The sequence below is a fragment of the Coregonus lavaretus genome (genome assembly GCF_964263955.1).
Source record: "Coregonus lavaretus genome assembly, chromosome: 21".
Lineage (NCBI taxonomy): Eukaryota > Metazoa > Chordata > Actinopteri > Salmoniformes > Salmonidae > Coregonus > Coregonus lavaretus.
In genome coordinates, this window is record NC_140008.1 from 13,243,541 (window position 1) to 13,260,749 (window position 17,209).

Here is a 17,209-nt window from a genome sequence, read left to right on the forward strand (position 1 = left end):
GGGTCGGTGGAGAAATGAGGGAATGTACAAGAGGAGAGATGGAAAGAAAGAAGTGGAGAGAGATGTGGAGACAGGCTACTTATCTTTCCAAAACAAAACATGAGGGAGTGTTTTCACATAAAAAAAGCACAAACAATCTTTGTGTTCTTTTATTACTAAATAGTGCAACAATGAACATTGCATTTCTTCCGCCCTTTCGTTCTCATGTGTGGGATGGTACTTGTTGGCTTAGCCTTCCCCACCTTTCTCGGTTCTTAACACTTTGGGGGGGGGGGGGGGGGGGGGGGGGGGGGGGGGGGGGGGGAAATGAGGCATAACTCTTGTTCTGTCACTGTAAAGTGTGTTGGTATCGTCAGTTTTCCTACCTTGGACCAAACAGGCTTCTGATTCAGAGACGTAAACAAAACACAGACCCTGCTCAAAAACAAAACCAAAATTAGGAAACTAAAGGAATAAAAACAGAACAAGTGGAGGTGTTTGGGCAGCACATCATTTGGGAAAGGCAGGGCTCAGTTTTCCCCACCCTTACGCGGTGGTGAGCGCCTCCTCTGAAGTCATTTTAGCCAGATCCTCAAGGAATAAAAACCAGGATGGATGCCTGGGCTGCAGCGCACCCTCCTCCTCAGGCAGGGAGGAAGGCATGCAGAGACAGCGGTCCCCCTGGGACTGTACTGGGCTGGGCCTCAGAATGCCTGCTGAGCTGGGTTGTAGTTGAAGGTAGACGGGACGTGTGGCCTCTCTTCTAGCTTTTCGTACTCCAGGTGGAACTCCTGGAGGGATAGAGAAAATATAATCAGCAATGGAGACGGAAGATCCCTGTTGAGTTTATATTGCCTGAGTGAGGCTACTGATCATCAATATCAAGAGCTGATAACTCAGTGTGACAGACATCACCAGTAACAGAGAGATACAGAAGGACTATCTTGAACCAACGTTAAACACGTACAAGTTCCTAAAAAAATACTTCCACGTAACTCCATCAAAGGAGATTCACAACTCAAGCCAAACACGTAAATCTAAATAGCACACACAGCACTTTCTCTTCATGTTAACTGTATTGATTGAGGGTAGCAGATACTAAAGCCAATACCTTTACCTTGGCTACCTTCCTCCAGTTAAGACAATCAAAGAAGTAGTAGGTCCCCCTCTCGTAGGTGTTGGTCTTTAGTGTGGGCTCCATGCCCGGCGCCCGCGTGATCCACACCCGCTCCTCCTTGTGGTACCGCCAGTCCCGGTTAAACCTGCACCAACACCAGACACAGCCAGGAGAGAGAGAGAGATGCCATTAACGCACAGTGAGTCAGTAAAGAAAAAAAGGCCAAATAACTCCTTGATAACAACATATAGAAACTATGGACAACTACTGAAAGAAACCAAAAAGGTGATCCTGGGAAGTTAAGGTGTGCTAATTAAATCTTATTAGTCTTATTTAGATATGATCCATGTTCAAAGACACCTCTCTAGAGAGTGCCTAAGTGAAAGTGCCTTCTGTAGTGATCCTACAGCACTTACAGCTCTACCGCTGCCAGGAGCTGTAGCAGGTCTCCTCCGTTCATGTAGTACAGATAGAACAGCAGGTCTTCACCGTACCGCGCCAGTTTAATAGCTGCCAGCTGAGGAAGAGGAGGAGAGATATCTTTATCAACACAATCATTTGTTTATCCAATTATGACATTGCACTTTCTTACATTTACATTTTAGTCATTTAGCAGAGACGCTCTTATCCAGAGCGACTTACAGTTAGTGAGTGCATACATTATTATTATTTTTTTTTCATACCCCCCGTGGGAATCGAACCCACAACCCTGGCATTGCAAACGCCATGCTCTACCAACTGAGCTACATCCCTGCCGGCCATTCCCTCCCCTACCCTGGACGACGCTGGGCCAATTGTGCGCCGCTCCATGGGTCTCCCGGTCGCGGCCGGCTACAACAGAGCCTGGATTCGAACCAGGATCTCTAGTGGCACAGCTAGCACTGCAATGCAGTGCCTTAGACCACTGCGCCACTCGGGAGGTTCAATACCACTTGAAAGGGGATTACTGATTCATCACCTACCTTGTCCCTTATGTGGATGTTGGTTAAGTACTCAGACGGGACGTGGAAGTCTGAAAGAGAGGAGGCACCAGATCACCAACAGGCTCAGTGCGGTTTGTGTGCGTGTACGGTCAGTGTAATGTCTTACCAATGTCTTGAGGTCGACACGGTGCCGATGCCCAGGGGGAAGCAAACTTGGGGTACAGGTTTCTGTCAGGAGAGGTGGGGAGATGTTACTCTCAACATAGACTTAACTTAAGATGAATAAAAAAATTACTTTAGATGAATAAAAACATCTGACAAAACACTGATTTTGACTTCTGTAGCCCTCCAACCTAATGTTCAGACAGAGCAACCGTCTTACTCTGGAGAGTTGAGGTTGAGTCCCAGCGTTGTGAGGTCACTCCCCAGTGCCAAATGCACCATGCCCGGATCCGTCTCCGCTGCTCGGATAAACGTCAGCAAGCCAATCATCCCAAACTGGTCCGTCACCATTCCCCCGGGAATGTTCGTCACCCGCCCTACAGAGGTGGGAAAATCCACAGTGAGGGAAAAAAATAACCAAGTAGAGCTTTCTGTCCAGCTAACGCAAATGTGGACCATACCATTGGCCAACGGTCATGCAGGAACCATGTCAAAACCCACTGAGGTACCCAGGTTGAGACAGAGAGGTGTGATTGGTTGAGAGGGCTCACCGTCAGGTAACACCTGGATCCCTTTCTTCTGGCTGTTGTTCTGTGCTGAGCTCGTCTTGTCTCCGGGGAACTTAGGCCCGTCTCCAGTGGACGTGCTCTTGCCTGTAGAGTTTAGGTTCTGCACAAAGCAAAAAAACAAATGAATTAATAATCATCTTATTTTTATTACATCTATAAGCCACATGCCATCATGGAACATTGCGTTGAATATAGGATGTCCACTCTACTAATTCTATGGTGAAAGACTTGAATATGCAGTAGCTGTTGTTGCTCAACATAAGGAGGCCTTGTCTAGTTGCCTGTCCGTTTCAGCTTTATCCATGTTTGGCATGACAACGACCAAGGAAAACAGACTGACAACCAGGCTAAAGGCAGCCTGTCTGTCTGTTTGACTCACAGTTTTGCTGTCGTCGTTGCTCAACGTGGGGTCCTTGTAGTTGGGACCAGGCAGTGCAGGGAAGTCCTCGTTGTGGATGGAGAAATCCTGCGTCGGCTCGTTCGATGGCTTCGTCACCATGCCAACTGATGAGGTCATGAGATGAAGAGAAGAGGCTTCTTAAATAAATCACCACAATGAGAAAGAAGTTTAGCCTTGGGTTATATACACACACACCATTGGAGAAGGCCTTTCCCTTTTTCATCACAACTCGCCACAGTTTATATTTGAAAAGAGACTGAAGTGGGCTGAGTATTTACATTGAGAATATGTCTAGCAGTACTGACTGGCCCACAGTAATTTGATGAGTCAGTGATGCTTTTACATGTGCACTGCCAAGTGCCCTTAGCATCCAAGCCTAGTGCATTACAATGAGTCCTTCTTACAGGGAGCCCTTCTTTCTAGTGCACTACACTGAGCCCTTACAATGGGTAACCCTCCTAGTCTAGTCCACTATTATAAACCCTTACTGGTGCACTATTAAAAGTTCTTACCATAGGGGGCCCTTCCAGCTAGTGGGTTAAGTAGCGGCGTTGGGTTTCCGCTTCCTTCCCTCCGACTCCTGTCTGCTAACGCAGGGAAGTCAGACAGGTCTAGCCCCGTCACGTTTTCACTGCCGTCTGTGAGGGGTAGGTTAAAGACTTGTAAGAAAGCCATATGGGTAAAATGGTGTTACTCTTCATGCTGACAGTGTCTTATAGTGTGTGTGAATGGATAGGTAAGTGGATGTTATAAAAACATCAGATAGTTGGTTATTTTGAAGAGACACACTACTAACCTGTGCCATTGAAGATGTTGCTTGATAACGAGTTGTTCATCCCAAACGCCTGGTTCCGGTTCATCCCAAATCCCGACATGCTACAGAAATACAGAGGACAACTTTAGCCTCCAACTGGATCACCTTTATATCTATTTTCAATCATCACAAAAAAACTATTGATGAGTTAGACTTTTATACAGAGAGTTGAGAACAGCAGATGTTTCAGTTGTATGGCCAGCCAGACTGTGTACCTGTTGATGGTGAAGGGCTGCCGTGCAGGCTGCTGTTTGGGCATACAGATGATGCTGGGGGGGCTGCGGTTGGGGCTGCCCATGCTGTTGGTCCTGCCACTGCCCATCCCGATGCCCTGGCCCACCTGGGAGTGATTCAGCAGGTTCCTCGAGTTCATCGGCAGGATCCCCCTGTGGAGGAGACATCACGTGTTAGAGTTAGACTAATGGGTGAACAGAATGGGTTGATATGAAGCCAGGTGATTATTTTACTAATAATGTCCTGTCCTGCTCTGGAACTACTGAACTGAACTGACTGTCTAACTAACTAACTAAACAGCAGAATAATGATTCCATGGCATTTCAACACATTGGCTTATGTGGTCTCTCTGTCTCCAGAATATCTCTCTCTCCAGCATCTCCACCTTACACACACCTGCTTGGCGAGGGTGGGGTATGGAGGGACATGGTGGGTACCCCAGTGGTGGGGGTGATATGGCTCGGTAGCGGAGTGCCTTGCGTTAAGCTGCGGTTTAACTGAGGCGTGTTGTTGCCCATGCCCCTTATTGAGAAGCCTAGTGCACCTGCAACAGGAGAAATAGAAACAGTCAACATGGAACTCTTATCAAATTCCAAAGTGACCAGAAGATTGGATATTTCTCATAGCAATCTTTCGAGATAAACAAGAAGTGTCTAAGGGAAAAGTGTTGAAGTCTGTTTTGAATTGGGTATATTTATCGGATACATTTATAGGGTAATTATTCTAGTAGATCAAATAGCTCCAGGTATGACTTGACTATAAAATTGTTACAGACCTAAATGTATTACAGCCTTAGTAGGAAAGACCCTGAAAACCACGGACAGAAATGAAATTGAACAGATGCAGCCAGCTTACTCTGTGGGCCATATAAACTGGCCCCAAGCTGGGACAGTTGACCTGATGACGACGGTGAGGGAGACGAGAGCATCTGGAGGAGAACGAGAGATAAACCACATAAAGAGAGAGGGAAGGACTGGAAACAAGAATACCAACAGATGCCAACACCTTTATCAATAACACATAATTGCACATTAGGGCAGTTCGTATATCATTCTTTACAAATCACGTTACACTGTAATTACAAAGTAATTGGGCTATTCAATTTAAAGGATAATAATAACAACATCAATGCTAAGGCAAAGTTATGGGCATATAGGATGATGAAGTAGCCTAAATCTCCCTAAATATGAAAAATAACCATAAACAGATTTACATTATAGAAAGATTTGGAAAACTATTTACTTACTTCAAGTTCAAAGGGAGCTGTAGCAGGGATGTGCGATCGAGCAGACAGAGCACTTACGTCTTTGTCCGACCGATGTGGGTACATGGACGGCTGGCTGTAGTACATGTTCTCATCAGGGTAGTCGCTTTCCACCCCCTCTACAAACTTCTTTCTCGTAGCACTGAACATGCCGTTTGTCACCTGCAGAGAGTGGGATGAAGGAACAGGTTTTCATATCTCAATTCCTCAACAGTCCATAGAAATTGAGACTGTGGACCAGCATGGTTCACAACACTGTTCATATCAGATTTAAAAAACGATCATGGACAGGACAGGAGTGAAACACAAAACCACGCAGTAGTGTTAGTCCTATGACTATGGTCTACTACACTTTCAGTTTAAACTGGTCCCACATCACATCTCACTACCAGACAACACGCCCACACCTTGCGCAATGTGTGCATACCAGTGCTTGACTTGGAATTAAATAGGTTCCAGTACTCATTTTGGGTGCCTGCACTGTTTATATTTAGGTGCAGGAGCTCCACAATAGTTTTGAGCTATTATACTACCGTATAAGAGGAACAGGAGCTCAAGCAGTAGAAAATATGAGGTGCTACTCAGCTCCTGCCCAAGTCAAGTACGGGTGTATACAGTGTGCCTTACAAAACACATTTACAATCGCCTTTATACTGTTGTTGATTTTCCAATCACTGATATCATGCTGGTGTGTGATTATGCATTGGTCAACATACAGTGCATCACTGCAGCGTTGCCTAAGAACAATTCAACAAGCTTCTGCTCAGGTGCCACTATAAGGTTCAGTTATTATTCTCTACACCAAACTTTCCGTAAAGCATGTTGTGGCTAACGTTAACTAACAATACAGCGCGAGTCTGATTAGTTATAATAACAGTTTGTTCCAAATTCACAGCCGGTTCAACAACAATCATCACTAAACTAGCTAGCTAAATCCCTCCAATTCAACAACCCTTGTCAGGCAGTCTGCTTGCCTATAGGTAGCGACGTGCAGGTTGGGCCTGTTTTGTCTCCTATCCAGTTCCCAGTACCTCTCGGTCTCAATTTACGCTAGGAGCCACAGACAAAAACAGAGCGCAGAACACCTTTCGAATTAAAATCTGCCCACCCCGTCCAAAACACACCAAACCGAATGACAAGGACTACAAAGATGAATGTGTTGTGATGTGACGATTTGAGTCGGACCAAACGGGTTTATATTTGAGGGAAAAATACTGAAAAAACCTCACCGCATTAATTTCCCTTCTCCTCGTAGCTAGATCCAAGATGGCTGTGTATTCAGTATTCCACAATCGAGAATCCTGGGTGAATAGCCTTTACCCTCTGACCTCTCTACAACCTCCTAACCATTTCCGCACACAAATTATGAATGTTCTACTTCTGTGTCTACAAAGTGGCTAATACACTACAGTATGTATTTGAATAGTATGCAATATAGTTTTTCTAGTTACATATTATTGGGTGAACTCACTATCAGTAGAAAATGATCAGCGCATCAACAAACTCAGTAGGTAAACACATGCAAAAATGATAATAAGCCACTCCCATTTATATTATTTTCAAAACACAGAGGCAATGAACCCAGGCATAAGTGATATGATATCACCGTAGTAGCCTATACATCAGGGATCATCAACTAGATTCGGCCGCGGGCCGATCTTTTCTTGAGTGGATGGTCAGGGGGCTAGTGGTGCACGACTCCAGGATTTTTGGACTCGACTCCGACTCCTGTGGCTGGAGTCGAAAGGAGTCGACTCTTGCTCGACTCCCAAAAAGCGCTGAAACGGATGCGCATACAGGTACATACCACCTCATTATTGCAGTCCTACTATGAAGACTACATTAGCGTTCTAGAGGACTGACATGAGCATGATGCTGCCCATTTGCTCATCAATTTAGCCTATAAAAGGCCTATTTTGTTTGAATATAGAAGGTGATGTGTAGGAACTAGACTATTTCATTGATATTTCTGCTGTGTTCAGCCTTGACAGATCCCATGGGATGATGCGGTGCACTCTACGCTGATAAGCCTATTATTTGCCATATTATAGCCCTATTCGGACGGGTATTACTAGAGACGTTGGTTTTGTAATTATTATCCAAGCATGTGCATTATTCCAGAATACGATTCACACAGGATTCGTTTTTTCAAAACTGCCCCCTGTAATTCATATATATATATATTTTAATGATCCACGGTAGACGTCCTTCCTAATAACAATGCACCAATAGCCATCCAGGGTTCAATTAAATAATCCATAGGCACAATACTTTTTATTGCACATTTAGGCCTAATTAAACTGATGCATTTGGCGATGTTCAACTTCAATTCACTGACTCTAAGAATAGCTTAACCATACTCATTGATAGTCTAATATATACTTGAATATACTTTTGTTGAATTTACCAGGCGTTGCTAGACAATACATTGCTACAGATTACCAAGATGCCTATGGGCACGGTTCTGACTGTCTGTCTGTCTGCCTGCTCCGATCCTCCCTCTCCCTCACTGTTTCCCTTCGCTTAGTGTGTGTTTGGTCTTCGGTCTGTTGTGTGTAGAATAGCTCAGCGTATCGTTAATAGCCCCTACTTTACTGAACTTGCGCGAGACATTTCAAGTTCAATGAGAAATAGTGACATACACTCTGAATGACCGAAAATAATAAATCCCATATTGGTCTTTCACAGTCAGGCCAACCCAAGCTGTACTGTGCAGTAGAATAACAGTAGGCCTACTATTGAAACAGATCAACTAATTCAGAAATTCACAGGTTTCAGATTTCCCCCAATTTTTCAGGTTTTCGTTCTCAAAGTGACACTTTTTTAACCAGAAAAAGAAAAAAAATGTATGTTCTAATTCCATAACAATGCTTCTACCACAGGTCTGGGAAAAATCTAATACATTTTGATTTTTTTAGAGTAGTTACCCTTTAATTCAAGTGTGCAGTCACCTAGCACTATTGTTTGATCAGCTGTGTTTCTGTAGCACATGAGATGGAGTCTGCAAAATAAATGGCCTTTGGATATGCAAATAATCATCATGATACCATTCTGAAAGGTAGGCATGGACGACTTTGTAGCTAGTTGACATTTAATAGAGAAGGTTTTTGAGAAAGACTTTCCATCTACCAGAAGACGGTTAGGCCTATCATTAGCATCGCTATATTTTTCCTGTTCCTTAATTGTTTGGAACCTGGACGTTTTACTTCATATTATGAGGCATGTCTTACCCACCATAGAAACGTGGTGGCAATTATTTTCATACAGACGTACTAATATGCGTTTCCTGTTCTATTGGTTTTCTTTCAACTTTATTTCATTGTCTAGCAGCCAAAGGCATTATCCGAATCATATTAACAACCCATGATAGTTGTTGCATCTTTAAATCATTCCTCTTTCTAACGGATATTTCCATCTCTGTCCATGAAAGCGCTTGCATGTGCGGTGCGCATTTCAGAACGGTGTTTTCTGGAAATTGCATTTTGGAACGTTCACTCGTAGGCCTCATTGCTGCACCTACATTTTTTAGAAATAATAGTTTATCAACATTTTAAGCTAAACATTCCGATCTGTTCCATCAGCCGTATTAATTGATATGGTGTATACCTCTACCACACGACTTTGTTACGTATCAGTCGGGATGAAGAAGTGAGTATATGCAATGCCCACTGAAAAATAAGTGGCTATACAGCGTATACCCGCGTATACGCTCCACTACACCACTGGCTGTGAAAGATGCGATAGTTTGTGTTCTCGAAGTAGACTATGGCAAATCGTTTCCTCCGTTGCAAAAAAACGGAATCTTAGGAGTCGAGGAGTCAAGCTTGACACCCAGAAATGCGAGTCGACGGGCAAGGAGTCGAGGAATCGATTATTTTGGAGTCGACTCCCCACCTTACATGGGGCCAGAACATAATTTCAAATAATTTGTAGACTGCAAATTGACTGCAAGAAGCCCAAACGGATATAATACTTTACTAAACACAAACCTTGCTTACATTTGGGGAACCCTGCTATACATGATATCCTATTGTATCACCATATCATATTGAGACAGTATGTCACTCACTAGCTACGAATCACCTTCACTAATGAATGTCAATAAGGATTCAAAAACCGTATGTCTATTTCTAACATTTTAAAGCATCTGCAAGGATTCTTATTGTTCTCCATCATTCCATTGTTCTATGTGTTATGCATAACACATTGTATCATTTCATTTGTTAACAGAGCATGTTGGATAAAAGAGGTTGTCCTCTCCAATCTATCTACAGTATGACATTCTATGGAGGGACCACCATATTGCCCACATTTTCTCCCTCATCAGTCGGTAACGTATTTCTGCCTGTCAGAAGCCACCAGATGAAGAGTAATGTGCTGCCTAGAGAGGAGGGCTGGAGCTAAAAACAGTCTGTCAGAGCACAGTCTGCCCCCCCCCCAGGTCTGATAAGGGAAATTAAATTCCTGCCCTTTATCTGGTTGGAAAATAGCCCCTAATGAAGGTGCAGGAGATAACTTAGGAAAGTCACACTTCAGAGTGTACTAACGAAACAGCAGATGATACCATACCACCTTCTAGATTGCAGAGAATTACGTAACATGGTTATGTAGTTGAAAATGGTTCCCATGCACATGGTACAGTGAGAACAGATTAAGTCACATATGTGACCAAAAACAAGCTCAAATTCACTCTACAGTAGGGGAGAGTGGGGTAAGTTGAGACAAAGGGGTAAGTGAAGTCCCTTTTCTTCTTCTTCTTCTTCTTCTTCTTCTTCTTCTTCTTCTTCTTCTTCTTCTATGTTATTATGGCAGTCAGCAAACAGTGTTAGAGGTGCATGCCCCCACCTACTGGTTGGGTGAAAACTGATCAACTTTAATGCATAAATAATGAACAAAAAAGGGTGAACAAAAATAATAACTTTACTCCTTCATTCTGATTCAAATGTCTTCTCAGATCCCTACACAGGTTCAGGAGCCTGAGATAGGTGGAACCTCTTCATTCAGTATTCCCTGTCGCGTTTCGGACGTGATGTCCTGAAGATCCCAAAATATTTATGCCACCTTCACAATGATTTCTAGTTTCTTTAATTTTTTATTAGTTTGTCCAGTATAATTTATCACTTGCGCGATAAACACAACAAAGTCTACCTTCTTTACTGTTAGTATCCCAGGATCCCTCTGATGAATGACATTCACTGAGTGGCATCCACTCTCATCTTATCTCCACTTGCTCCTTCCGCTATTTGCACTGCCTACACATAGGAGACCTGCTGGATAGCCCTGATCCTAGCTACTGCAACTGCTTTTACCCTATCAGGGCACTCAGGAGTGTGATTCCCATTACAATTACAGCACTGTGCTTCCTCCGACCCTTCAACAACAACAACAACAACAAATACTTGCCACGTTTTACAATTATACCACTGAAGCGACTTTTGTACATACGTTCTTCACTGCATATCTCACGTTCTCAAATTTTACATGAGTCGGCAGAAAAACTTAATCAAACGACAGCAAAACCGATAGGCTTTCGTCCTTCTTTCCGTCAATCATTGGGGTTAAACGACGTGCGTCTACCACTCCAGGCATGTTCTCCCTAATACACGAAACCTCAATGTCCAACGAGACGTCAGAGATGACACCTTTAATCGGTGCCCTACTCTGAAAATCATAGCTTTTCACATCATACGATAATAGTTTGTAGAGCGACAGCGCTCTCTTTCTGTTCTCTTGACACACAGGAAACATACCGCTTCTGATCACCCTGACCGACTCCACTTTTCCCAATGTGTCCTTTACCATCTTTGAGATCACGAACGGGTCACCCAAAAAAACCATCCTTGCTGGTGAAACACTCCAACAATAAATGGATCTTCATTTCCAACTGTAGACCTTTTCTTTCCATTCTTCTTTCTCACCGTTGTCCACTTATCATTCTCATCAACTCCACTCGCGCCAACAAAATCACACATTGCATCCGTTTCCACCATTTCATGACCCCCATCCATCCTTGTTTCTAGGACACAATACACAAAATGTATCATTTCACAAAATATTTAGGAAGAGGTAATCATTTCATGGAGTCTGTGAAGGAAGAAACCACATGGAAAAAGTGGTAAGCAAGTTAGTTCCAAAAAACAGATTTCATGATGCTTGTACCTAAACCAAAGTAGATCATTTTAAGATCGTTCTATACATCAGTTGGGGTCTCTATAAGTTTCAAAATGAGGTCCTAAACCTAGCATAAAAGTGCATCATTGTAGCTGTGTGGGCTAATATAGTCAAAATGTTTGCCTTTGGGTAAGTTGAGCCAATGGCCATGGGGTAAGTTGAGCAAATGGTTGAGCCAATGGCAAGTTGAGCAAATTGAAGTGTTTTCTTCCAAGGCGTAATGCAAGGAATTATTGCTGGGATATGAGGTAACAACAGGGCCTATGTTAAAAGTGTTTAAAAAAAAGATACTTAAAAGGATTAAAATACAAAAAAGCGATTTTGATTGTGTTGAATTGTGTTTGGGAAATAAAGATAGATATGGTTTATAAAGGTAGTGGTAATATTTAATTCAGTACATACATTTGTAGGCGGCTTAACTTACCCTGTCCCGCGTCTCAACATACCCCATACCCGGGGTAAGTTGTGAAAAGAGACCACTTTTTTTGAACAAGCTATGTTTTCAAAACTGTAATGTTTACATGAATTCTGATTATTTCCAGGGAAATACAACATCCTGAAATATATGTAGATATCTTTGTTAGAAAGAAAACTATGTTTCCCTTGACAGAGTGATGCTGAATGTATAAAATGGCTCAAGTTATCCCACTCTCCCCTATGCAGTCTGGTTCTGCACTGATTCTATCCCACTTTAATCTTCTTTAAAAGGAATTGAAACAGAAAGACTGCATACTGTAAACTTCCCAGAAGCTCATTAACCCCAGCCACCAGCTGTGGATAGGTGTCCATAGCCCTCACACACTCACAGCTCACACCAAGTCAACGTGTGAGCGAAGCAGACAGGACTCCTTAACTTGGGGTTGACAAAGCCCAAGCCACTCTGGCATTTACATCCCCCTGATATGCCTCTTTACTTTTTTTGGAGGCTGTTACTTCATTTTCCACTCCATGCAGCAAACATTTCAAACCACCCGATGATTTAATGCTTTTCCAGTTTGACCAAAACACTCTCTGGCTCTCTCACACGGCTGTTTGCAACTCTGTGCCATAGTTCAGAAACATGACAGCCTCTGCTAACAGTCACAAATTCTGCACATTATTTAAGAGTGAAAGGCCACTTGTGTGGTGATGATAAAGGCATGGCTCCCAGGCTGTGTGATGGCTCGTAGACGGACGGAATGTAGATGACATCCCGTGCTCTTTGATCACTTAACACCTCTTATACGCTTATCAACTGACTACATTCTGTTCTGCAGAACATAGACCCCCCCCCCCCCCCCCCCACTTGCTCTCTCACGTTATGAAGAGGGGGAAAGTCATTAAGCACAAATGGGGAGGAGTGAGCAGCTCGTCATTTGCTACTGCTTAAGAGCCTAGGCAAAGCTCAGAGCCACAGACAGACAGAGAGCGAGCCAACAGAGGTCTGTGCAAGGGTCTGGGAATATCGGCAACACACTCACTAGGTGGGATACAACACTGACATACCACTATTTGGGGGAAAGCTGGCAAGCATAATTTGGAAGTCTTATTGTGAGAAGGATCCCCTCAATCAGCACGACTCTCTAAAGTAGGTGTTTTTTATAGAGACCGTCAAGTATAATCTCCAGCTTTGTGGGGGTCACAACATGCATGGACTGGTAGTTTGACATTGGAATTGCCTTTCTGGGTTTCAGTCAAGTTGTAAGTGTTTCAGTCATCTAGTCATATTTCATGTGTTATTCTTGTTGTTTTTTTGTAAAATGGCATCAGACTTGACAGCTTCTACTGCTGAGTAATCATGAAAGTTAGAGAATGGACTGTCCTGGACTTTCTTCCATGAGCTGCTAACTCCCCCCTCAGCTCTGCGGCTGAACCAGAGTGAGTGTAGGGCAGCATCAGGAAGACTCAGGCTGCTCATGATGGGGAACGTCATACGTGGCGCTGTGGCCTTCATCCCATCCGAGCGCTGCCAGCGTTTCCTGGTGGGCGACCTGAAGGAGATGCCTCTCGATCGGACACTAGACCTGAGCAAACTGCAGCTGCGTCGTCTTCCTATGGCTGCCTGCCTGTTCAATGAGCTGGTCAAGCTCTACCTGAGTGGCAACAACCTGAGCACCCTACCTGCAGACTTGCAGGGCCTGAGGAAGTTGCAGCTCTTAGCTCTAGACTTCAACTGTTTCGAGGAGCTGCCTGCGGCTGTGTGTCAGCTACCTCAGCTTAACATCCTGTATCTGGGCAACAACCAGCTCTGGTGCCTCCCCCGGGAGCTGGGCGAGCTGAAAGAACTTAATACCCTGTGGTTGGAGACCAACTGTTTCACTGAGTTCCCCAGTGTAGTCTGCGACCTCCCCAACCTCAAGACCCTCCATCTGGGGTACAACCAGATAAGCAAACTGCCCATGGAACTCGGTGGGTTGGAGGAGCTGAGGAGTATCTGGCTAGCCGGGAACCAGCTGTGTGAGTTCCCGCCAGTGTTGCTTGCCATGCACTTTCTGGCCGTGATCGATGTGGACCGCAACAAAATCCGACGCTTTCCCGGTCTGTCCCACTTGCAGGGGTTGAAACTGGTAATCTACGACCACAACCCCTGTGTGAACGCACCTGTGGTCGGGGAGGGGGTCAGGAGGGTTGGACGCTGGGCGGACAGCTCGGATGATGAAGAGGATGGTGAGGATGGGTCGAAAGTGTGTGAGACTCCGACTGAGGTGAAGGGGCTTGCCTCCGAGGGACAACTGGACTCACTACTTGAAAAGGGTTGTGGAAGCATCTGACCTTGAACTGTGGCTAGGCTGGAGAACAGGATGCCAGTCAAGTGGAGCACTTACTGGAGAACGGCCTTTGTCTTGGCACACAAGCAGCCAGGCCTGATAGTGTTGGGTTCCAAATATGATCAGGCCAATGATATGGACCTAAACACAGATGACAAATAATAAGCTGTTACGATTGGTTTTCCATCATGATGAAACTTGGACCTCACGAAGAGCACCAGGAGGAATCTGATATGAAGTTCTCTACTTTTACATCACTGTCTGCAGACTTGAATGATTTTCTTTTGCTCGTTTTCAGTTCATTTTACAGGTGATTTTCCAATTCAATGAATTTCTGGAGACATGACCCACTGGGCACACCACATCATTTCAGCATGGAAATTGGGGTAATATTTGGTTGAGACCTTTATTCACCCACTCAAAAAGACAGACAGAAGTTTGTTGAATTCCCAATGTGTTATCACTATGCTTTCAACCACCTGAAAGCACAACCAAATTCCAATGGAAAAACAATGTCCGATTTTCTGTTTAGTTGTCATCTAAATGTGTTATCACAGCACCTTCAACCATTTAAAAGCACAACAAAGTTAAAATGGTAATACAATGTCAGATCTTTTGTATTTATATAACAACAATGTGTTATCACTGTGCTTCATTAAAAGTACATATTGCAAGTGATCAGTGCTGTTAGAGATTCTGCGCAGATTATTTTAGCATTTGTGAAGATCTCCACAGACCTGCGATCTTTGCATCTTGAACAAGCTTTCTATGATTACATAAGAATACATTTATAGTTACAGTAGGTTAACCTCAAAATGTGGCCATGGATGTGTTAGTCATTTTAAGGTTGAATAAATACTATTACATTAGTTTGTAAGATAGCCTTAACTTTAGGCTATTTACTGTATTACAAAAGTAATGTTGAATTGTGTTTGGTTGACAACGCAAACAAATATAAACATTTAAAGGATATCTATAATGCTTGCATAGTTCCATCTGAGCCACTGGCTTAATCATATTCTTGACATTTAATTTTTGGTTTAGTTGGAGATGTGAATCCAACATATCATTTGATAACTTGTCGACAAATTAATAGGCTATTTACTGTATTGCAAAAGTGATATATAATTGTGTTTGGTTGTCAACGCAACCAAATAATATTTGAACGAGATTTATGTATCTTTTGTGCCACTGAATTAGTCTGACTTTAATTCCAGTCTGTCTACAAGTTAATAATCAAAGTTAAATAATAGGACTACATTTAAAACTTTAAATGCACTTTAAATAAAGTTTGATTTAATTTAGTCCTATTCTTTAACTTAGATTTTTGGTTTAGATGGAGACGTGAATCCAACATATTGATTAACTTGTAGATTAAAATTGAAATCAACCAAAGCTTGTATTGTCTATTTTTTGTTGAACCCTGGGTTGAATTGAAACAATAGCTGTTGACTTAGCAAATGCTATATATGCCTAAATAGTATCATTGATGATATGACTTATAAAGTATGGTTACCCTTTAGAATGACTTTGATAGCAACAGTGAATATATTTAATTATTTAGAGATCCATCAATAAATCATTCTCACGATAGCACATCGGTAGTCGTCAGTGTGAAATATCAAAGCTAAGCAGGACTGGGCCTGGTTAAAAAAACCTGGATGGGAGACCAAATTAATAGCTGTTGTAGATAGGTCAACTCTCCAGTAGGAGGTGCTGCCCAGCCTATTGTTTTTTTTCTGATAGTGGATATACAATTGAAGAGCGGACATTGTTTCAATGGTACAAATTCAACATGTTTTATACAAAAAAAATGTAATGACATAATCCTGTGGTTGAAATTTCAACCTCAAAACAACACTCAAAACAATGTATTTTCCATGTAGATTCCACATCACAATACATTGACAAATTACATTAACACAATGTTGATTCAACCAGTTTGTGCCCAGTGGGAAGGAAATTCTGCCAGGTGACTATTCATAAACCTTTGCTGGGGACTGTACAGTGCATTTGGAAAGTATTCAGACCTTGACTTTTTCCACATTTTGTTACAGCATTATTCTAAAATGGATTAAAATTGTATTTTTCCCCTTCATCAATCTACACACCATACCCCATAATGACAAAGCATTTTTACAAATGTATTAAAAATAAACTGAAATATCACATGTACATAAGTATTTAGACCCTTTACTCAGTACTTTGTTGAAGCACCTTTGGCAGCGATTACAGCCTTGAGTCTTCTTGGGTATGATGCTACAAGCTTGGCACGCCTGTATTTGGGGAGTTTCTCAAATTCTTCTCTGCAGATCCTCAAGCTCTGTCAGGTTGGATGGGGAGCGTTGCTGCACAGCTATTTTAAGGTCTCCCCAGAGCTGTTAGATCGGGTTCAAGTCTGGGCTCTGGCTGGGCCACTCAAGGACATTCAGAGACTTGTCCCCAAGCCACTCTGCTGTGTGCTTAGGGTTGTTATCTGTTTCCCTCGATCCTGACTAGTCTCCCAGTCCCTGCCGCTGAAAAACATCCCCACAGTGTGGTGCTGCCACCACTATGCTTCACCGTAGGGGTGGTGCCAGGTTTCCTCCAGACGTGACACTTGGCATTCAGGCCAAAGAGTTCAATCTTGGTTTCATCAGACCAGTGAATCTTGTTTCTCATGGTCTGTCCTTTAGGTGCCTTTTGGCAAACGCCAAGCGGGCTGTCATGTGCCTTTTACTGAGGAGTGGCTACCGTCTGGCCACTCTACCATAAAGGCCTGATTGGTGGAGTGCTGCAGAGATGGTTGTCCTTCTGGAAGGTTCTCCCATCTCCACAGAGGAATTCTGG

The 17,209-nt window shown here is 43.2% G+C and overlaps 2 protein-coding genes across 8 annotated transcripts; one reads left to right on the plus strand and one right to left on the minus strand.

The window, feature by feature from the left end:
* Positions 1–287: 287 nt before the first annotated feature.
* On the minus strand, positions 288–6,746 carry cnot2 (CCR4-NOT transcription complex, subunit 2). 7 transcript variants are annotated; one of them, XM_084185778.1, is made up of 15 exons: positions 6,692–6,746; positions 5,445–5,624; positions 5,054–5,126; positions 4,595–4,742; positions 4,180–4,350; positions 3,947–4,026; positions 3,663–3,788; positions 3,130–3,254; positions 2,733–2,850; positions 2,402–2,558; positions 2,186–2,247; positions 2,059–2,108; positions 1,513–1,613; positions 1,097–1,241; positions 288–770 (listed from the first exon to the last, which is right to left on the minus strand). In XM_084185778.1, the coding sequence occupies exons 2-15, from the start codon at positions 5,610–5,612 to the stop codon at positions 684–686; spliced, it is 1,611 nt and encodes a 536-aa protein (XP_084041904.1). In that variant the 5' UTR covers positions 5,613–5,624; positions 6,692–6,746; the 3' UTR covers positions 288–683. The 7 variants fall into 7 exon arrangements, with proteins under 7 accessions (XP_084041904.1, XP_084041903.1, XP_084041900.1 ...); XM_084185777.1 differs by having other exon boundaries at positions 1,091–1,241; XM_084185774.1 differs by having other exon boundaries at positions 1,091–1,241; positions 3,130–3,287.
* Positions 6,747–13,528: 6,782 nt separating this feature from the next.
* On the plus strand, positions 13,529–14,383 carry lrrc10 (leucine rich repeat containing 10; the record flags this gene model as incomplete). The annotated part of the gene is made up of 1 exon (XM_084185491.1): positions 13,529–14,383. The coding sequence occupies one exon, from the start codon at positions 13,529–13,531 to the stop codon at positions 14,381–14,383; it is 855 nt and encodes a 284-aa protein (XP_084041617.1).
* Between the last annotated feature and the right edge of the window lie 2,826 nt (positions 14,384–17,209).